At 43.0% G+C, this 21,774-nt stretch overlaps 4 protein-coding genes and 1 long non-coding RNA gene across 7 annotated transcripts; 3 read left to right on the forward strand and 2 right to left on the reverse strand.

Annotated features, from left to right (window-relative positions):
* Positions 1-1,079: 1,079 nt before the first annotated feature.
* hapln2 (hyaluronan and proteoglycan link protein 2) lies at positions 1,080-4,342 on the forward strand. Of its 2 annotated transcripts, none has more exons than XM_088306083.1 (6): positions 1,080-1,317; positions 2,171-2,280; positions 2,357-2,835; positions 3,115-3,231; positions 3,332-3,514; positions 3,680-4,342. In XM_088306083.1, exons 3-6 carry the CDS (start codon positions 2,394-2,396, stop codon positions 3,955-3,957), a joined length of 1,020 nt encoding a protein of 339 aa, XP_088162209.1. In that variant the 5' UTR covers positions 1,080-1,317; positions 2,171-2,280; positions 2,357-2,393; the 3' UTR covers positions 3,958-4,342. The 2 variants fall into 2 exon arrangements, with proteins under 2 accessions (XP_088162209.1, XP_088162210.1); XM_088306084.1 differs by lacking the exon at positions 1,080-1,317 and adding an exon at positions 1,469-1,487.
* A 648-nt stretch (positions 4,343-4,990) lies between these two features.
* On the reverse strand, positions 4,991-14,475 carry bcan (brevican). Its single transcript, XM_088306082.1, has 14 exons — positions 14,321-14,475; positions 12,372-12,451; positions 11,746-12,144; positions 11,493-11,670; positions 10,876-11,003; positions 10,554-10,802; positions 9,913-10,386; positions 9,064-9,675; positions 8,413-8,517; positions 8,192-8,350; positions 6,284-6,366; positions 6,069-6,213; positions 5,387-5,569; positions 4,991-5,310 (listed from the first exon to the last, which is right to left on the reverse strand). The coding sequence occupies exons 1-14, from the start codon at positions 14,323-14,325 to the stop codon at positions 5,189-5,191; spliced, it is 2,922 nt and encodes a 973-aa protein (XP_088162208.1). The 5' UTR covers positions 14,326-14,475; the 3' UTR covers positions 4,991-5,188.
* On the forward strand, positions 8,198-12,595 carry LOC148328832 (uncharacterized). Its single transcript, XR_015845560.1, has 3 exons — positions 8,198-9,357; positions 9,494-9,683; positions 11,466-12,595. It is a non-coding gene; the product is annotated as an uncharacterized LOC148328832 (long non-coding RNA).
* Positions 14,476-15,478: 1,003 nt separating the features above from the next.
* Positions 15,479-18,475, reverse strand: isg20l2 (interferon stimulated exonuclease gene 20-like 2). Its single transcript, XM_088306085.1, has 4 exons — positions 18,293-18,475; positions 17,172-17,783; positions 16,292-16,492; positions 15,479-16,189 (listed from the first exon to the last, which is right to left on the reverse strand). The coding sequence occupies exons 2-4, from the start codon at positions 17,745-17,747 to the stop codon at positions 16,079-16,081; spliced, it is 888 nt and encodes a 295-aa protein (XP_088162211.1). The 5' UTR covers positions 17,748-17,783; positions 18,293-18,475; the 3' UTR covers positions 15,479-16,078.
* A 109-nt stretch (positions 18,476-18,584) lies between these two features.
* Positions 18,585-21,703, forward strand: mettl25b (methyltransferase like 25B). Of its 2 annotated transcripts, none has more exons than XM_088306409.1 (8): positions 18,585-19,036; positions 19,116-19,237; positions 19,366-19,582; positions 19,672-19,734; positions 19,821-19,961; positions 20,366-21,018; positions 21,231-21,415; positions 21,484-21,703. In XM_088306409.1, exons 1-8 carry the CDS (start codon positions 18,926-18,928, stop codon positions 21,567-21,569), a joined length of 1,578 nt encoding a protein of 525 aa, XP_088162535.1. In that variant the 5' UTR covers positions 18,585-18,925; the 3' UTR covers positions 21,570-21,703. The 2 variants fall into 2 exon arrangements, with proteins under 2 accessions (XP_088162535.1, XP_088162534.1); XM_088306408.1 differs by having other exon boundaries at positions 20,366-20,986.
* The last annotated feature ends 71 nt before the right edge of the window (positions 21,704-21,774 follow it).

Raw genomic sequence — 21,774 nt, forward strand, 5'->3', positions numbered from 1 at the left:
TTGGCATGGATAATTGTAGTATTTTTTTTGTGGATGGATGGATGGATGGATGGATAGATAGATAGAGTGCAGCAGGATGTTTTGGGGTGAATACTAATTGGAGGCCAATAAAGAGGTTCATTGATAAAGAGAACAATGGTTAGGCTACACAAAAAAAGACTCCTTTATTTCCTCTTGTGTCCACCTCAAATGTGTGTGCGGCTGCGTGTGCGTGTGGACACACAATGAAAGTGTCACAATGTGGGCCTTGTGTCACTGAGCCAACACAGCTTCCTCTCAGCGAGCGACCATAAAGATGCGTGAATGCCAGCTTCAGTGCTGGTTGCCAAAGGCTGGAACACACACACTCACACACACACACACACATAAGAAGAGTTGTTGATTACACTTGTTGTCCATCTGTGTCAATAAATCACAAGCTCAGCCTGCTATGACATGGACAGTTACATCACCACTGTATGGTGAAGAAAACAAGTTTCCCCTGCTAGGGATTCAATCAAGGTAAAATGTTTATTTATTTTGTCTCAGATCCGACCAAATTCATCTAAAGTCAAGTCTCCAACAAAGTGTCCCAGAAAAAGGAAGCTGATCACTTTACTAAGCCTTCAACAAGTCCGAAGTCACTTCCATCCAGTCTCAAATGAGCAAAGCAGCCCCATTCCAGAACATATGCAAGGATCCTCAACAAGTTATTTATACAAACTGGTCGACTTGGGCAAAATTGTTCTTCCCCTTTTGTTAAAGACTGAATATGCCGAATGGTCTGGAAAATAACTGATGACACAGGAAATTGCCAAGATGACAAGCTACAAAACTTCTTGGCGAATGTCACTTGAAAAGACAAAGTTGGAACATTTTGCTAAGTCACATCAGCTCTACCGTACTTTAATTTTCAAGAAATTAAGCATCAAACGGGAATACTCTGGAGCTACTCTGCTACATCTGACATGAGGTGACTTAAATTTGTTCATGGAGCAATAAAATCTGAAGACCATCAAGGCATTCAGGTTTAAAAAGTTCTGTCCAGTATCAGAAAGCTTACCCCAGTTTCATGGTTAGTCAACAACATTCCGATAAGACTTTCACAACACAAAAGAAAAGCCGTGAAGGTCCCTCCCTGCTAATCATTAACATCTGGACGATGGCAATGCTGCTCGCTTGACCACATGACCAGCGTGAGGAGAGAGAGAGAGAAAGCCAGAGACAGGGCGAGAAAGTGGACTGATGCTCAACATTCACGACTTGGATTGTCGAGCCAGTACAGGAAGTACAATAATTCAGCAGAGAATCAGCTTTTTCAGAGGAGAAGTATTTGAGGTAAGTCATGTTTTGGTATAGAATCTGTTCTGAGCTTGAGATTTCCAGATGGTTCGGTAAACCATCCATCCATCCATATTCTTCCACAGAACGTTATTCATAAAAATATTGCTCCTGCATCGCCGTCCGTTCTGCAGCCTTTTAAAGAGCGTACGTCCTCACATTTCAGGGTAATGGCAGATGTTTTATACGTCAGAAACATTATTTAAAAGCGTATGAGCTGGCTAATTTCCTATTCACATCCACTGACTGTAATTTCCGCACTACAAAACACATCTGATTAAAACCCACAATCGCTAAATTTGGCCATAAAAACTGATTAGTACTGGACTGGAACCTTTCTCAGACTTTTGTTGTCACACAAGGCAAATTTACAGATGACCTCCAACTGGGGTCGCACTGTATAGATGGCTGCATTTATTGAATTCCATCCCTTAGCCCAAATGAAACGCAACTTAAAATGCTTATTTTGGCTCTCAATTGCTTCTTCACACAGCCCCATATCGCTTCTGTCTTTTCTCTCTCTCTCTCTCTCTCTCTCTCTCTCTCTCTCTCTCTCTCTCTCTCTCTCTCTCTCTCTCTCTCTCTCTCTCTCTCTCTCTCTCTCTCTCTCTCTCTCTCTCTCTCTCTCTCTCTCTCTCTCTCTCTCTCTCTCTCTCTCTCTCTCTCTCTCTCTCTCTCTCTCTCTCTCTCTCTCTCTCTCCCCCCCTCTCTCTCTCTCCTCTCCCTCCCCCCCTCTCTCCCTCTCTCCCTCCCCCCCATTTTGGAGATGATAAGCTCTATTGCCTTAAAATAATGCATATGTGGCTTTTACATGTGAGGGATATGTATGATTTTGTTTTCATGTCTGCAGTCGACCATTTCTCCCAAAAAATTTCGCAAGTAAAGAGAACGCCAGACCCTCCAATATGGACGAAACATCATCAAATATAACAACTTAACCTCTTCAGAAATCTACACCATGTGAGATATCTTCTAGTAGTTAATCGCTAATTGTCAATTTTTTATTGCCTAAAACCGAATGTTTGTATACCAAAAGGTGACTTGAATGAGTCCCACGTAGCTTTTCAAACATCATGAGTGCCTCCCTGGTTCTTCTTGTGAGCTGCCTGGCTTGCTTCGTGGCTCCGCTCTCAGGTACAATCCCGTCCCCCACCACATCCCCCTCCAAGTTGAAGTACCTCCTGGAGCCTCCCGTTTACGCCGAGGTGGTCGGCCGCCGGGGCGAGAATGTCACGTTTTCGTGCATCCTGAAGACCAAGCCCGACCACTACAAGATCAAGTGGACCAAGCTGGAGCCGGGACACATGGGCCCAGAGAACATTGTGATGATTTCCAACGCTCACGCCTTCAAGCGGCACGGCCAGCTCGGACCGCGGGCGGCCCTTCGCCGGGCCCACAACATGGACGCCTCCCTGCAGCTTAGGGGACTGCAACTGCAAGATGGCGGGAGGTACCGATGCGAGCTCATCAATGACATCGAGGACGAGAGCGTGGTGGTCACGCTCAGGATCGAAGGTAAGCTATCGGAGGCAGTGGCGGGCGGTGAGTATCGGACCTGGGCCTTCAGTGTGTATTTAAATTACATAATTCTCTGCTGGAGGAGCCAAGTGCATGGAGGCAAGGAGGCATGGAGTAAGGTTATTATAGTTAACGGAAACTAACAAACTGCGCATCCAAGAGACCCGTCTTGAAATGAAGACGAAAAACAAGCATTGAAGACTGACCGCACGCCACTGATCGGTCTGGCGAGCTTCCCGTAGCGGCGACTTATTGACGTGGGATTTTTGTCTTCAGGTGTGGTTTTTCCATATCAGAGTCAAAAAGGCCGCTATAAGATGACGTTCCACGAGGCTGAAGTGGCGTGTGAGGAGCAGGACGGCATTCTCGCCTCCTATGAGCAACTCTACAGAGGTACAGTTTAACTTGACACGCCCTGCTCACAGCCCTTTGTGTTGAAAGCAATTGCCCAACCCTCAAACTAATTTTTTTTTTTTTGCATGTTGTGGTGCAGCCTGGACGGATGGTCTGGACTGGTGCAAAGCAGGCTGGCTCCAGGATGGAAGTGTCCGCTACCCCATCATCATCCCTCGCCCCGCATGCGGGGCACAAACGCATCCAGGTATTCGCAGCTACTCCCCCAAAGACAAGAACAGAGACCACTTTGACGCCTTCTGCTTCACCTCTTTGACAGCGGGTGAGTTTCGACCCCCCCCCTAAAATAAATTGAGTTTCTCAGAAAAAGTTCTTTTCCTATCCAACTTGCTCCCACCAGAAGTGCTTTTTTCTTGACGGGTACAACTCCTCATGCAAAAAAAATTGTGAAATTTTCTTCTTCGATTTCCCTGGTGCGATGTCACAGGTTCCATCTTCTACATCCCGGGGGCGTTCTCCCTGGAGGAGGCCGGGCGGGCGTGCAGGCGTCGGTCCGCCGAGCTGGCGCTGGTGGGCCATCTGTACGCCGCTTGGCGCTTCAGAGGCTACGACCGATGTGACGGCGGCTGGCTGCGAGACGGCAGCGTGCGCTTCCCCATCGGCACTCCCAGGGCACGATGCGGGGGCATCTCCGAACCCGGAGTGCGCTCGTTCGGGTTCCCCGATAACACGTCACATCTCTACGGAGCTTATTGCTATAGATAGTCGGAAAGCTTCCAGCGATATTCTTTAATCTGGCCGATCCAGCATTTCCACCAGGGGGGCCCAAGTCCAGTCTTGAACGGCCCTATCCAGCCTTTTTTCCTTCATCCAACACACCTGATTAAAATGATCAACTCATCAACAAGCATCTTAGGGGCGTTTTAGGACCGGACTTGGGCACCCCTGAGCTACAATTCTTGTTGCTTTTATGGAGCCTTTTTTTTTGCCTAATAATGGTTCATTTAAATGTATTTGTACATTTTTTTTAATTGATTTCTTGTAAATAGCCAAGTCGCGAATACATGTATACATTATTCGGACTCCTGTAACATTTGTTGCATTGAAGCTGTACAGTTGTAAAACTGTTTTATTAAAATGCATCTATCTATTTTTTTTATTCAGTTGTCTCATTTATTAAACACTTGTTTAATTAACATAATGTAAATAATAAAACATTGCCTTTAAAATGCATTACTATAATTAATTTAATAAGTATATAAAGGACTTTTGTTGAAATATTTTTTATGCATTTTCATGTGAATATTTTAATTCTGCAACATTTGTTGCATTCATGGATCTGTTTCACCTAAAATGAGTTGATTAACGTGTATTCATTCCATTTATTTTTATTAATTTATCCAATGAAATAATTGGTAAAATGAGTAATTGTAAATGACAAAAAAGTATATAAGAATTTTACAAAAGCATATAAAAATATGAGAATACTAATTGGTTAATTATAATTTAAAAATTATTATTGTATTATTTAAATGTTTTTATATTTGAACCAATAGACTTTAACTTCACAAAATCAAATATTCTTTCATGTTTGTTGCATTAATATAGCTGTTGCGTGTATTATATATTATTATGCTATATAAATGATTTAACAATTATTACAACTTAAAATAAAAAATCTCTTCTATGAACGAGAAAAATCAAGGTAAAAGGTTTTCCCTTTCCCGTCAATGGCTTTGTTTATATTGTAAAATAAAAACACACTATATAACGGAGATAATAATAAGTTAAACACAAATGCGCCGCCATGTTTGCTTTAATAAAATAGACCACTTCCTGTGACCAAAACTCACAAACACCATTCATCAATGAAAGCGACGCTAAAATTGCTTGTTGATGAGACTCGGCTGTATTATTTGGATGATAGCGCTTTTTTGGAGGGGGGAAACCTAAGGTTAGTTTCGGCGTGAAAGTTATTTAGAGAGTGAAGTTCTTCTTAGTGTGCCCGAACTGGGGTGCTGCTTTGTGTGTGGACCTCGGTCTCCGTGGTGACATTCTCCGCCTCCTCTGGAAGGGGGCGAGCAGTTGAACTGAACCGGAGGTCCGCATGTGAAGCAACTGAAACGGACATGAAATGTAAAGGTCTTGTGAGTGAGTGAGGTTTTCACATGTTCACAATTTATTTATAATTCACCTGGCAGGCACATGATCAAGGGTTTCTCCCAACGGCCGCCGGGCAGGCAGCTGATGATGGGGTTCAGTTTCTGCACGAAGCCTTCATGGCAGCGGTAGCGTACTTTGGCAAAAGTCTCGTAGTGAGTCCGCATCTTACCGAATGGCGTAGCGTTGGGAACCGCAGGAGGCTCACTACAGGATGCTGGCAAATGACACGTGTGATATTTGTTGAATTCAAGTAGTTATTTCTTCGCAAAACTGGTTCAATAAAATGCATTTATAAATTATTATACAAGTTTTTTTTTTTCCCCTCATTTGACTCATTAAAGCGTTGGCAAATTGATTTATTGCAAATAATCGATTAGTTGAATAAAGAACTTTACTACCTGTCTAAATTGAAAAAAAAAAATCTACTTTTCCCGTTTTTTTTCCCATTACAAATATAATTGATAAATCCTTTAGTAAGATAAACAATTTTACATACAGTATACATTTAATAATTGTATTTTTGAATTCATTATTTAAATAACCTTTAACTAACTCGTTGCCATTACAATTCAATTGCAAAAAAAAAAAAATCATCATTAAAATATGTTTTTTTCCATTCCAGTGGATATTTTGGTACTTATTGTTTTCCATTTTTTAATTAAACAATTGGTTAATTGAATAATTGATTTTTTTTTTTAAGCGGTAGTACTCACAGAGACCCTTCTTGCAGGTGAAGGAAAGATGGTAGTTGCAGGGCACGTCGCTCCAGCGCCCGCCGTCGTGCCAAACCATGGCGACGCAGTCCTCGCCGGACAGGAAGTAACTGTCGGGCTGCCCTCTGTGCCAGTTGTCATAGATCTGAGGCAGAAAAGTTCCACGTCACAGGCAGATCTTACTCGAGATCTTTGAAGGAAGAAAACATCCTCACCAGAAAGTTCCCGTCAGACCAGCGGAAGTCTCCCTCGATGGTTTTGTCGTTCAGCCCAATCCACTGATATTCTCTGTATTTGTCTAATGTCAACATTAAGGAAATATGGATGACAAAGCGTGAGTATGTTTCAAAGAATATGAACTCAAGATCATGCCTCAAGATTAGGATTAAAAATGCATGAATGCTAACATAAATCAAGCTAGCAACCGGAGGTACAATGTGAGTAGGCCAAATATCAAACCTCATGCCTTGTCATGCCGAATAAGAAATGTTAACATGTTAGCATATAGCAAGATAGCAACCAGAGTAAAGATGTGGGTCAGCATTTCACATCAAATCTTGACATGTTTGATTAGGTTAATAAGAGTAGATAAAATGCTAACGTGCTAAAGCTAGCAACCCATGTTAGTGAGTGAGTAAATATCAAACCTCGTGCCCAGGATGAGACTGGATAAAAATAAACAGATGATATCCTAGCATAGAGCAAGATAGCAACCTGAGTATGGATTTGAGTAAGGATTTCACATCACATGATGATGTCAGGCTTGAAAGGATAATGGTCGCCTGGATATAGATGCAACCGTTTTAAAAGTTGTATGCTAATTTGTAGCATCATTAAGCAAAATTGCTACCAGAATATTGAAAGCACTTTGATGGAAAACCGTTATGTGGTCGCCTTACAGGAAGTCTAGGGTTGTTTTTTTTTTTTCCTCTCCACCTCCCTTATTTTATTTATTTTCATCTATGAATACCCGGCACTGTAAAAGACCCGATGGACACCGGTTCTGAATTCCCCTGTTGTTCATTGTTTTTTGTATCTAAAACTGATTTTGTCTATTCCATTTTGTTGCACTCAGAGGTAAAAAGACAACAAAGTCTGATTATGTCAATGACCTGGAGAAATATTTGACATCATGTCTTGTAGGCCGTTACAATATCAAATTGATCACATGAATAACTGGCGAACAGCTGGTATGCTAACTTGATCAACAGGCTCAAATGCTAACGTGATCAGGTGCTATGCACCAAAAGTTCTTAAATAGGACAATTTCCTCACGAGCTAAGAAGTCCATAGTGACAGCTGAGAAGCAGAAGAACATCAGATACTATCTGAGCTTCCGGAGGCGCAGACTAAACACCAACCACATCCTTGTTACATTAAAGACTGATGTTGTGTCTCCCTAACAACACTTCCAAAACAAAATCGTCACTTTGCAGGTTGCGAAGCGTGAAACGGAGGAATGTGTAAGTAGATGTTTTGAACCGATATCCAAGCGGACCTTCTCTCTCAGGATAGACAAAAGCTTCTGGTGTCCGTTAAACACTGGAGCAGATCTACTACATCAAGTTCTATGGAAGGGATGTGGAGGCATGTTTCTTTTTTCATGTTTCACTTGCATAACGTGCATTTGTACACCCAAAGAAGGAACATGAATTTTGGCAGGCCCATCTTAGGGTCGTTTCCAAGGATCCTTATTGGCCAGTTTATTTATTTTTTTAACTCAACCTTGAAATTCTGTCCAATTATTACAAAATTTAAACCACATATGCTAATCAAATAGACGCTAAACTACACATTATTTTATTTTTGGTCAATGTATGTAGGCATGGCATGGCAACAAAAATGATGACTAACAAGAAAATAGTTCAGTACCACAAAATCCAATGGTCTTGGGCTGGGACAGTCAGTACTTTTAAAAAGTCTTCGCCAGAAGCTGGTTTCACTCAGCTCGCAATATGGAATTTGCTAGGCATGTCATTTATGAGTAGATGTGTATAATGAGTTGACCCACGAAAAAGGATCAAGAAGCAATACCCCAAAAGAAACGGTCAGCCATTTTGGTTTGAACCACACATTTGAAATCACTTCCTAAACACCTCTCCACTAAATAGTTCATCCTTTACCGTTAATGTGGTGTTGCTCCTCAGGCGTCATGATGGACATGAGGTGTCCGCCAATCGTCCGGCAGTGTTGTTCTGCACCCTCCCAGCTCTGCCGCGTGGCCACATGACGATAGCAAAAGCTTTGGAACTTGTCCCAACCCGCCTCACACGCCTCCGCATCTGCAGGGCAAGAGGCAATGTCGGCGAGATGTTCACATTCAGGTGGGGAGGCCTTTCCTTACCTGACTGGCAGGAGTCGCCACCGTACCCGGGGAGGCAGACGCACTTGGGTGACTCGCCATAGACGCAGGTGCCGCCATTTAAACATGGGCTGTCCCCGCACAGGTCTGAAAAGAACAGTGCAAACTCGTATAAGAAGGTCGATATTTACCAGATTTAGTATTGGCAATATGGCAATATTTGCCAGGCGGTCATGAGCCAAACATCTCCTTGTCATTACTCTTTATTGTTTCGAGACTTTTTAAGTGTCGCATTTTCAAAGGAAACGGATTTGAAGACTTTTACCACCAGGGGGCGCCGTTACATTATGAAAAGGATGGTATGCATTTACTAAATCAGGGATGGGCAACTGGTGTGTGAGACAGAGAGAAAGAGAGAGAGCGGGAGAAAGAGACACAGAGAGAGAAAGAACGAGAGAACAAGTGAGAGAGAGAGAAAAAAAAATTCTTTTAATGGAATTTTTGTCATACATCGATCTGGTTTGGTAGTGTGCATCCCCGCCAGTATCTCATCGAGAAATTGTGGCCCTCTCCTTCATTTAAGATTCAGTACAGCATCAGTTGAGCATTTTTGCCAATTCAATATATATATTTTTATTTTGTTTTCCTTTAATTTTTTTATTTTGTTACATTACTTAATTGATAGCCATTCACCTAGGATGATTTCCTGTCTGGCAGCCATGGCCGTGGGTTCTCCCCTGTCCACAGTCGGGTCGGTTACAGTCGCTAAGGTTTGATCTTCAAGGTGACATCTGGAACAGCTTTGAAGAGAGACCACATGACCGTGGGTCTCCTCTTGTGTTCTCGCTGGTCTACTGGTGGCGCTCGTAGCTTCATTCCACCCAACAGGAAGTGGAGTGCTGGACTTCATGTGGACTCCAGACTTGTGTTGTGTGGAGGAAATCGTCTCCGATGGAGGCGGTGTTGAGAGATCAGTGTGGTGGATCGGTGAGTCCGTCAGATTTGATGCCGATTCTGGTTTTACTTCTGGAATTTCTCCCGACCAATCACCAGACGCTTTGGCAGGGGGTTCAGTTCTAGCTTTGTCCTCATCTTTATCTGTGGTATTGTGGACTGCTTCCAGGTGACCCATACTGTCTGAGATGAAGGTAAGCATCTCCGGAGTGGAGCTAGATGGCATCCCAGAGTCTACGGTCGAGGAAGAGGAGGACCGGTCGATACTGAAGTCAGAGACTGTGAGGACCTCAACTTTCTGGATCTCGGGTGTCCCCGGCGTATTGGACGCCACACCAGAGATCTCCGCACCTGTTCAGGTAACCACATATGTTAAGCTGCAGTTGCTTTACTTTGAATAACTCAACTAATATTTTGCTGTATAAGCACTGTTTCTGAGAAGTGCTTCACATCTGTGTTGCATCGAGTCTTCCAAGTTCTGGCACCTATCAACCTGGAGTCCGAAAGTCCTGGTCTGGTTCAGCAATTCACAGGTTTCAGAGATGGTGAACTCCATGCAACACAGGTGTAGCAGTTCTAATCACTTACTTGAGTCCAAAGTTGGTTCTGAGGATTCCGTATTAACCAAGGAGTTGGTCATCAGGATCTCCTCTCCAGATTCTGGATGGTCTTCAAGTGTTTTGTTGTTCTCTAAAGTGGGTGTCACGGTAGAGGAGGAACTCGGTTCTTCAACGTGAGATGACGTCAAAGCCATGTTTCTGGGAGTAGCATCAGCGGCAGAAGTGTTCTGGTGTTCCTCCGAGGGGCTGGTGAGGTCCTCTGGTCCAGATGTTGTCTTTGTGATCAAGCTCTCCAGGCTGGCAGGAGATGTTGGATGACTCTCAGGTTCAGACTGAGGATCATCTGAAGTCCAAGACTCGGTCTTCAGTGGGTCTTGCGTGACAGCATGGACTGTCTGCACCGCCTCACTAGGAGGCGCTATTTCCGTTGTGGAGAGAAGATGACTGACGTGCTCTGGCTCATTGGTCAGAGGAAAGAGCGCAGATGAAGTGGAGGAGTCACCTGAAGAGAAACATTGGAGCAAAATTACACATTCTAGGCCAGTCTTGACCACACTTGGAGAGTGTGTGCTTATTTCCTTTGTGCCAAACGGCAGTCGTCATAAATAACAGGCAAGGAATGATCACATTACAGTGACTGAAAAGAGTTTGAAAACGTCTTTTGAATACTTCTGAAGCAGTAGACATCATGGAAGTCCGTCTTGTTGCCTGGCGCCTCCCCACAGCGCCCCCCGGTGGTGGCCATAGGATGGCGCACGCTGCCATCCTTCAGCCACCCGGAGCCGCAGTGGCTCAGTCGGTGGTTCCGGGCTGCATACAGTTGGGCAAGGGTGGCTAGCTCAGCACCTTCACTCAGGCAGTATGCCTTCGCCTCCCCAAAGGTAAAACCGTGGGGGGCGGAGCCATGGAACACCTCACCTGTTGGATAAACATTTGCAGAAATGTTCGTATTGGAAACGGATTTTCATTTGGATGTGAAAAGTATCAAGACCTGCGATGTGGCCCACAAAGCAGTAGACGTCAAAGAGCTGCTGAGGATCCAATGTTCCAAAGATCCTCACTCCTGGAAGTCCTCCCATAACACCCAAACAGTCCTCTGTTGGCTTCTGAACCGCATACCTGACAAAAGGGGACTGGTATCAAATTGTATTCAAACGGATTTCAAATTGGTTTGCATGGATTTCCAACTGAAATGATTTAAAATTTATTTTAAATTAAACACATAGAAATTCAATTTGCTTTTGAATCTGTTTTGTTTTTTAGCGTTTGAAATCAGTCACATTTTTTTTTACATGCATTTCAAATTGATTTAAACAAATTTAAAATATTTCCAAACATTTTTTTCCAGAGATTTTGAATTTTTCAATTGGTGTTACAGGGATTATAAACTTTCATATGGATTTGATTAAAATTGATTTGCAATTAATTTTGCATAGATTTTAAATTGATTTCAAATTGATTTGTTTTTCCCAATTTCAAATTGCTCAACACATATTTGATATCCGTTTTACACAGATTTAATCTGATTTCAAATTGAGTGCTTTCCAAATGACTGAAATTGGCTTTTATACTAATTTCAAGTTTCTGGTGGATTTGTCTCCTCCTTACCTAACTGAGCGGTCCGAGAGCCAGCCAGCGTAGCAGTGCTCATACCCGCTGTGGTAGGCCGCCACCAGCTGCTCCGGCATAGCCATTTGGGCCCCGAGCTCCACGCAAGCCTCGCGGGCCCGCTCAAAGGTAAAGGCATGGGGGCTTCTCGACGGGTCACCGTGATGGAACACCAAACCTGCGCGTGGGTTGACTGGATCATTCAAGTACTTCTGTTTATTATGTAGGGTGATTATTTCAGCCTGAATTTTACCTTTGACTTGGACCTGCGTGACATCATGGCCGTGGTCGGGTCCCTGCTGCACATGGCACCGGTACTCACCGGCGTCGCCGTACCGCAACTCCTCCAGCCGGAGCGTCAGGTCAGCGGGGGAGACGGCGTAACGCGGCAGCGAGGCTCGGCCCCGGTAGGCCTCGCTGACCAACACGCTGTCGCCACGGGCCACCAGGATCTCGGTTTCCTTATCGTCGTCGTGGCCGACCAGACTCCACCTGACACGAGGCAGAGAGAGGGCGGCACGCCGGCCGTTGGTGGCCGGAGCGGGTGGTGGACGGGCCAGGGACACCAGACACGGCAATGTTAGCGAGGCGCCCAGCTCGCCTGTCGTGTTTGGGCCGGACGTGATGGTCACATGGAGGAGGTTTGCGTCATCTGCAAGGAAAACGTTTTTGGGACTGTAGGTGTATAATTTTAATGTTGTGGACTTTTCATTTTTTCACTGTGCGGATTATTTGTGGCTGTATATTTTTCATTTGCACACTGTGGCATTTATCATGGACAGTTGGCAAAAGGGGCCTTCATTCACATTAATGTGATTTTGATGTCTGTGGCCTTTTGTGACTATGTGGATTGAATTATTCCTTCTGATGTCATTCTACCTGGATGGAGCTGGGCGTTCGAGGACAACGGGAGAACGAGCAGAGCGAGGGCGGCCAGCATGATGTGGAGAGGCACCTGTCTGAAGATAAAAAGATTAAAAACATTTTATGAAAATGTTATTCATAATATTGGTTTGCATATTTGCTGCATTGCCTGGATGTTAGTCAATATTTTCTACGTTACCTGACATGAATTGGTGATCCAATAAATGGACTCACAAACACGGACAATGAACGACTACAAATCTTGCTTAAGTGTTACGTCGCTTGTAACTTAGAGCTCCAGCTCGAATGTGTGCGATGCATTCTAATTGGTCGTTAAAGTTCTCAGAAGACGTGAATAGAAGAGTCAACCTGACTGACAAAATCAGATTTAGTGTCCTTTGGTTCTTTTAACTCAGGATTATCCCAGAAAACTTCCCGTTAAGGAACATTTTTCCCAGACGTTTCCCCCCCAGTTTATTCTCCTGGCCTGAAAGAAGCTCAACTAGTTCTTTGTGCTTTTGTGCACACCAACACATTCATTAGTGCCTTTTTGTTTTTAACCTTCACCACCGCATTGATTTACTGTATTAAAATTCTATTCTCAGCAACATAATTGTCTTTATACATATTCTTTCTTGCTGCTTTATCCTTTGTTACAATCCTCACTCTTTGTATTCAAGGTAACGGGTTCAAATGCAAACTAATTTGGCAACAATTTAGAAACACAATCGCAACTATCACCCACACCAGAAGGAGCACAAGAGCTGGAAGGTATTCATGGCATTTCATTTTAATAGAGAAAGAACATGCGTGAAGGCTACAATAATTCACAGAAATTGCCCTGTCTTTTTTTTTTTTGTAATGAAGACTTACTAAAAAAAAAAAACTGCAGTATTGAGGAAAACTGTCATGCCTTAGATTATGTAGTTGTTTTTTATGTAAACGACAACATGTAATACTGATTTTTTTTTTTCTAAGTAATGATTCAATTAAACAGCATGTGTTTTTTTTGCAACTCCTGACCACTTGGTGGCAGTAGTGAACCGAGTAAATGGTTGGGATTCAGCCAAGAAAACATACCACTCAAAATTTACTAAATATCGGACGTTTCTAAAATAACATCTGATTTCCTTTTTGATGCAACAAAGGGTGCAGAAAGTAGCCAAGTGGTTGCATCCAGGCAACATGGAGGCACACACAAATATCACAGCAGGCTCAATAGCCTTTTTTTTGGGGGGGGGGCCGAGAGAAAAGAGAACCAAGAGGCCAATCACACTTTGCCAGGAACTGTCATGTGCTGACGAAAGGAGTGGGGGGGAAAGAATATATATGACTTCAGTTGTACACTTAAGAATTACAACCTTTGCTTAACTGTGTTACAGTTCAGAAGCCGTTTAGCCAATTAGCTAACATGATTAGCATGTTTGAATTTTGAACAACAATTTAACGAAAGCAAAATCATGATAACAACAATAAAGCTGCGGTGCATATATATATATATATATATTCCGTTTTCCTTTTTCATGCTCCGCTCAGTGAAAAGGGAAAGAGAAAAACAAACACATAAATTCCGCAAACTATCTGCACGGAATGCGACAATCATTGTTATAGTTTAAACATTTTGCTACTTTATCTTTTATACTACTATGGCGATGAATCGTGTATACAAAAAAAAAAACAATATACATTACATTGGAACCAAGTGCATCACTGGCAATGTATTTTTATTTATTTTGTGGACATTTTAAAAACATTGATTCGAATGATGAAATTTAACGGCTCAATTTATCTCACAATAAAACAGAAGGGATTAATAAATGACATAATTCCAGAAGGACTCTAAAGATCAATGGCCCCTCATATAGTGATGATGCTCTTAGTAAATAAGACTTCTAGTTTTTTTTTTTTTTTTTACATATCTTAAGTACTATAATAATCATGTAGTCATGGAAAAGAGTACTCACTTCATCCTGATCAGGTGCTGCTCCAGATCCAAAGTCAAAGAAATGGGAGTAGGTTGGTTATGTCCACACAGACAGCTCGGGCAAGAGGAGATAAAGGAGAGAAGAGGGGGTGGGGTGGTGGGGTTGTGGTCATGCAGGACAAGTCAAACTCCTTATCCCCCCCGGCCCCCTCCAGCTTTCCATCCTCCCCTGACTGCCTGGAAAAGTGCCACCATTGCTGCCTTACAGGAACACACGGTGAGGTCAACTAATCTGCTTAAATATTTCAAAGTATTGAGACAAGTGGGGAAAGAAATTGCAGAGTTTGGTCACTGACAGGTAGTTAATTAGAATTAAGACAGACACAGGACGCTAAATAAAAGTTTGGGCAAAAGGGGGCACCTCTTGAGACATCTACAGGAAGTTCAAATGTGGTGATGGATGAAAGTATTGGGTCACATTCTGATATTAATAATGGAGAAAACTGCACTGTTGGGACTCCTGTGTAGTGAAAAGAAAAAAATTGGCACAACTGCAGGATTTGAAAAGTGATATTAAATCACTCGGCATGGCCCACAAATTGAAATGACTAAATTAATGGCAGTGTAAAGGCGATAACAATTCAACCGTCATCACAACATGTTTTGTCCGGAGGGCTCCTTACTGTGAGCGATCTGCACAGCTAACAATGTGCAACATGAACAAATTCCTGCGTGAGGCTAATAAAAGGTGAATTAGCTGCTCATGCTGGGCAATGCACTGCAGGTGGCAAATAATCAAGCTCTCAATAAGTTAACCCAGCAGAAATCCATATTGTTTTCAAATCAAGAATTCTTGCGAATGCAGCTGGCAATCGCTTAATCTACTTTACTTTTTTAATATGGAGGGAAATCATTCCTGAAAGTACAATTAGTAAAAAGGTTGAATTAGGACATTATAAGGAGAAAACTGTTACACAATTTGCTCTTGAGAAATTTTACGAATAAAATGTCTGCTCAACTTGGTGAGGGCAGTCAGATTTTTTTAATGGCCAGGTCCAGAGCCCGGACCTAAACCCAGGTGAAAATATGTGTGGCGACGGTTTCAAATAAATGCCTTTACATCATGACGTCTTTGCAAGGAAGATTGTTCAAATTGAGCTGTGCCATGTAAAGACACTCTCACAAAAGACACGAGTCATTCTACATTCTGTTAATTGTATTTAGTTATGCTGCATTACAGAGTGGTTAACTTTTCATACACTTGTAAAACAGTAAGAAATGTTCAGGTGACTTAAACATTGCCATGGAGGACATAATTTCCTTTGGGAAAATCTGGTTCCATTTTTTTAATTTTCGGTGAAAATGTATTTTTCATTTTTTTATTCGGGAAGTTTATTTTTCTATTCAATTGAAATAAGGATAGTAATAATAAACATGATTTTAAATAGATTTCTCCTGGTGTGTTTTTTTTACAAGACAAACACCTTTTATAGTAGAGAAAACCTAAAACACAATGAAAAAAAACAAGGATTAAAAAAAAAAAAAAAATTCCCGATATACAAATCCATACAAACAAGACCAGTGTGATCTAAAAATGCATTTTTTGGTTTGCAGTCACACATTTTTTTCTTTTTTTATCTTCTAAAAAAACATGCTACCAGAATGAAGACAGCACTGCCATCCTAATGAGTTTATATTAAGTTGTACTTATTGATCACCTTCAGTTGAAGTGGCGGCAGAAGTTAAAGCAGAAAGTGAGTGGGTGGAGCCTGTGGAATGAGCCAATCAGCTGCTACTACTACTCTTTTCTCGACGCCGCCAACTTTTTTTCCCATTCGTCCTCGACCAGCTTGTAGAGCTCCATGGTGGCTTGGGCATCTTCTACCGACGAGTGGCCGTTGTGCCCGGTCTGAGGACACAAGGATCGGTTGCTGTGATCAGTCCATCATTATTTCTTATTTATTTATTATTATTTTTTTAAATCGCTTGATCGATTCAGTGAAATTCCAACCTGGATGTCGCGATTGAAGATGGCTTTGGTGAGCCTCTTGAGTGAAGCGCAATCCATCTCCTCAAAGCCGGCCCGCCGGTTGAGCAGCGGGATGCGCGACGTGTCCCGGGTCAAGGCAGCCGGGTGCGAGTACTGCAGGACCCGGAAGTCATTGTGGACCGCGTGGCCAATCACTATCTTGCCCGCCAGCAGCTTGAGGATCTGGCAGTTGGATCGAGGAACAAGTTTAACATTTAAAACATTGAAATGATAGTTTATATTGATATGATAAGGGTGCGTATTTTTTACTTTCCATGAAAGAAATTCTGATTGAATATAAACCCTGTAAGGCTCTGAGGTCTGCAAACTCTGGATAAATCAATGGAACCAAGGTTACCCATCAAACATGGTGAAGCGGCATTTTGTTGCTCTGCTGCACGCAAATGGAATAACACTTTGATATTTTTCTTTATCCCAGTGCCTTGTTTGCCTTTTTGTTTTCTTTACATTAAACACGCTTTAAGTTACCCCTGCGTAGCTTCCCTGCATTTGGGTCTTCCTCCACCTCAACCTAAACTTGACAAAAATTACAAGTAGGACAAAGTTTTTGGGGAACAAAATGAGGATACCAACAGGATGTTTTGACAAAAGTATTAGGACATCTACAAATGTTAATAGTGGAGAAAATAGAAAATGTGGTATTGTAACAAACAATATTGAGACACCCACATAAAGTGAAAATATGGAGTTTGGACAAGACGGATTGGGTGACCACATAACCATGGATGCAATTTTTTTGCATTCTCTGTGTCAATGAGGGTTATATTGTAAATTTAATAGATATATAATCTTAATTCAACAATTCATCATTCAGTTATTGAGGAAATAGTGTTTCCCTCACCTCCTTCCTGGCCTGGCAGAAGGGCGTGGCTCTCCTGAGGTGACAGGGGCGGATGCCACTCCATCGCGTGCGGAAGTTGGTGACAGGAACCGAGGGGTTAATGAACTTGTCATACACCACATCGCCCTCGTAGGAGACGATGCTGCAACGTCCCAGTTGGCTGACGCTTCCCTTGGGACCTGTGCCCACCATCTCGCAGTCCATGGCAAGGTACTTGCTCGGTATGCCGGATGGTTGGCGCCTGGCCACCGGCATTGGTTTCAAGTTTTGTTTTGAGGTTTTGGCGTCGGTTTTCATCGTGGCGAATGAAGGCTGCTGGTGTGAGGAAGACGACGGCTTGTTTGAGATCCTTGCATGAGGTAAAACCTGGTTTGGTGTGGCAGCATGAAAGGATGGACGCCGCGTGGACATGACACTTTGCTCTGACGTCTGAGTGAGCTTCTTCCTTTTGCGTTTTTTCAATTTAAACGGCACATTGTGTTGTTGCATCTTGGTCACATGCATCCTCTTTTTTGGCATTGATCCAGAAGAGGAAGAGTCTCCAGAGTGACACACGTTGAGGATGAGGTCTGACATCTTGGCAGCTATTTGGTCAGCTCACTTCCACTCCGGCTGAAAACGTCAATGAGGACATTAGAAAATACAATGAAGAAAATTGAGACACTTAATTTACACAAAACGATTGCTTTTCTGTCATCTCATGGGCCGACTTGGGATAAGAGGAGCTTCCATTTTGACAAAAGTAGTGCTTTGCCACCACTTTGTGGCATTTATAGGCAATTACAAAGCTTTTGTGGGGGTGTCGTCACTGGCTCAGTAGTTTATGGGGCAGAGTGCGGGCAGGCTCACTGCAGGCCCCTAAAATGAGCCAATTTCACCCCGGTAATATATTATGCTGTTTCGTTTTTGATACCTCGGAACTGTTAAACGTTGAGGAAAAAACGCACATTATACCTCCATTCACCTTTTCGTACTTTTTTCATATTTAAAGCTAAAAAAAAAATCACCATATGGTTATCCTTTAAAACTATTGCTAAGACGGCCTCCATTTGTCAATATTGAGGTTTTGACATCAACGAACGGCATGGCAATGCTAGCTAATGCTAACAGACGCACTATACCTTTATTTGCGGAATATCAATCTTTGCATACGACACGGAGACAGCATCCGACAAGAATTTATAATCTGCTGTGGTCATGAATAAAATATTAACTACGACTGTGTTTCTATTAACTATTAAAGAAAGAAGACAGAATAGACCTGTAGCATATTGTTGAACCCGGTGTTTTGGACAAATATCCACTTCCGGGTTGTGTTGCCTTCATGAAAAAACAATTTGTCGTTATCTTTAATTTCATTTAAATAGAATTACCATTGGACAAACTGCAGTGACAACATTTCTATACAGTGTAGTGAAGTGATGTTTTTAATTAGGATTTATGTAATGTTTGTATTGGGTCTCCCTTTTGGTGTACCTTTAATTGCTCTGCTTCTCAGATTTACCAGAAGATATGGAACGCAGCAGTGTCTTTTCCAAAATTCGCTGGAGCTCGCGACTAAAAACACACCAATTCCGCTAGATTATTATCACCGTGACTGGTTAAAATACGCTATAATATTTTAGAGATGGATACGAATTATATACAAGGCGCGTGGGTTAACGTACTAGACATTTTAACTCACGTTTAATCTAAGAGTCTCTTAACATTTCGCTAGCTTCGGACTAGCACGTTGAGTGAAGCAACAAGACAAAATGTGGGAAAGTTCAAACCTAAGTCTTTCTGCAGAGCAACAGAAAGATCTGGCCAAAAGAATCACTTCCTTTCTTTCACAGTATCGATACCTGTCAGAGTCATACGTCATTGTGAGTAGCCAACATTTATTTTTCTGACTGCATGACATTAAGTAAGTCTTCAAATTGTCTTTATATTTTTTTATGAAAGGAGTTCTTCACTGAAGATTTGTGGCACAAGTTGCCTCTCAGCTGGCAGTCTGTTCTTCAGCGTCTGTCGTATCCTGAGATAGCAGAGCGGCTGCTGCTGGATGCTGAAGATGGACGCAGGAGGTACACCCATACTGTATACATTATGTCATAGAGTAGCTTTAGTAGACTTGGCTGCCACAAAGAGACAAACGAGGAGTCTGCATCCCTCACTAACAATTACTTTACTAATAAATATATGTCTTCTTCAGGTATTCAAGTCTGTGGCCGCTGTCCCTCTTGGCTTTCCGGGCCACCGCTCACTCGCTCGCTTTTCCCAGAAATTCCAAGCGGTCACGAACCGGCGCCAACTGCCCAGCTAAACTGGAAGAGTTTCGGGAGAACCAGAACCAGAGCTCGCTGCTGGCACACGCCTTCCGCAAGCACGTCAAGCCCAAGAAGCAGCATGAGATCCGCGAGCTGGGCACGGTACTCAAATACTGTCATTGATTTTACGCAGGATTTTCAATGTAGGTATTTAAAAAGTGTTTCATTTGTATTATTGTACTGCATTTCAGTTGGTCAAACAACTTTGTGAGGAGACTGAGTGCAACCAAGTCGTGGATGTTGGTTCTGGACAGGTTGTTTAACGTAAAAATAAAAATGAACACTGTATATAGACGGTAAAATATATTAAATCCTGACATTCTTCCTCTATCCGGCAAAGGGTCACCTGACTCGCTTTCTGTCGTTCGGGCTTGGCTTGTCGGTGACGGCCATCGAGGCTGACCCTGCTCTCGTAGCCATGGCAACCAAGTTTGATGCACAGCTGCTGTGCGCCTTGGACAAAGAGAGGCGGAAAAAACAGGTAATTTAAATTTAAATAATTACGTAGCCACTGACCAGGGTGCAACATTAAGCCTTTTTTGGCAGTGTGATTATTTAATATTTTGAGTCTATTATTTAAACCTTTAAAAATATCTGCATAAAATAGTTAGTTTTTAATATGTAATGGTTTTACGGCGATAGTATAAAATACTATTCTATAAATTAAGTAATCTATAATAAAATACCATATGAGTATAAAAGAAAATATTTGGTGTGAGCAAGTTCATTTCATTGTATTTATTTATGAAATAAATTTTGAATATATGAATTTTAATTAAAAAAATTACTAAATCCTGATGATATTATGCACTATTAATTACAATTTAGACTTGTCATCAAGTAACCTAACATCTTCAATGCTGTGTGCTCCTTTGTGCCAATCAGAAGTGTTCCTCTGAGCCGCCATCATCAGAGGCGTGTCCTCACCACGTGGCGGGTTGGGTGGACCCCAAGGCATCCTGGGAGGTCTTCATGCAGCAGCTGGACACAGACCACGCTGATGGCGAAAGTTCGTTAACTCCTTGTAAAAAGAGACTCAGATCCCCTGAGCACACTGCAGAGGCAGCAGTCCCCGAGGCGGGCATCCGGCGAGACATGGTCCTCACAGGTCTGCATGCGTGCGGAGACCTCAGCCCCACCCTCCTCCGCCATTTCGTCAAATGTCCTCACATACGCGCCATCACCTCCGTGGCGTGCTGCTACATGAAGCTCACCACCAGAGAGCAGCCCGCCCCTGCAGGCGTGCTCGGACCCCCTGATACGTTGCAGTCGGACACCGAACCCCTTGACCGGGACTTTGGCTACCCGATGAGTGCGCACGTGCGGGGGTTGCCAGGACACCAGCTGTCCTACAAGGCGCGGGAGGCGGCCTGTCACGCCATGGAGGACTATGTGGAGAGGCTGCGTGAGGAGAACGCGCTGTTGAGGACGCATTGCTACCGCGCCGCACTGGAGGTCTTCATCACGGACAGCCGGCCGGATCTGCGCAGAGCGGGAATACAGACGGTGAAGAAAGCTCACTTGTTGACCTTCAATGAGTGAGTCAATCAAATATGTACAAACACCTGCTACATCATAATCAAACTGTCTGAAATGATCAGAGTTGTAATGCAGTAATGAATGAGTACTAACAACTGTATATTATTCAAAAGTTGCAATTGAATTCACATCGAAAGTTATATTTGAAAACCTGATGAATATTGACCAACATAAAAATCCCCTTGATGTTTTCCGCCACGTTGCGTCTCAGGTACGCCCGCTTGGGTCTTGCCCGGGTGGGCCTGTCCCCTACATTGCATTTGGACGAGGGCCGCTTGGAGACCATGCTGGCGCAGCAGGGCCGGGTGGTGGTGTTCTTCAGCCTGGCGCTGCTGCTTGCTCCCGTGGTGGAGACGCTGGTGCTGCTGGACCGCATCATCTACCTGCAGGAGAACGGTGAGCCGCGGCAGCCGAAATGAGTCTGTGGACAATCAAGTTTCAGACTAATTGTACCATCTCCGCAGGGGTGCACAGTCAGCTGATTCCTCTTTTCGACCCAAACTTTTCTCCAAGGAATTTTGTGCTGGTGGCTCGGAAGACTCCAGAATGACCGTCTTTAAGGGATTGTATAGTATGTCGGCTTCAAGCTAAAGTGATTTTTAGCCTCACTTTTTTGGGGGATTTTTAAGTAATGTTTTTTTTTTTTTTAACTTATGTATTGCCATAAATCATTCAGACAGAAAACTTCTCAGTCATTCATTACAAAGCATTTTTACTGGCCTCAAACGGAGTAGACCAAAAGTTTTGTTTTGCAT

This window comes from Idiotropiscis lumnitzeri, chromosome 10 (assembly GCF_059441095.1).
Source record: "Idiotropiscis lumnitzeri isolate Australia: NSW breed Sydney's pygmy pipehorse chromosome 10, RoL_Ilum_1.0, whole genome shotgun sequence".
Lineage (NCBI taxonomy): Eukaryota > Metazoa > Chordata > Actinopteri > Syngnathiformes > Syngnathidae > Idiotropiscis > Idiotropiscis lumnitzeri.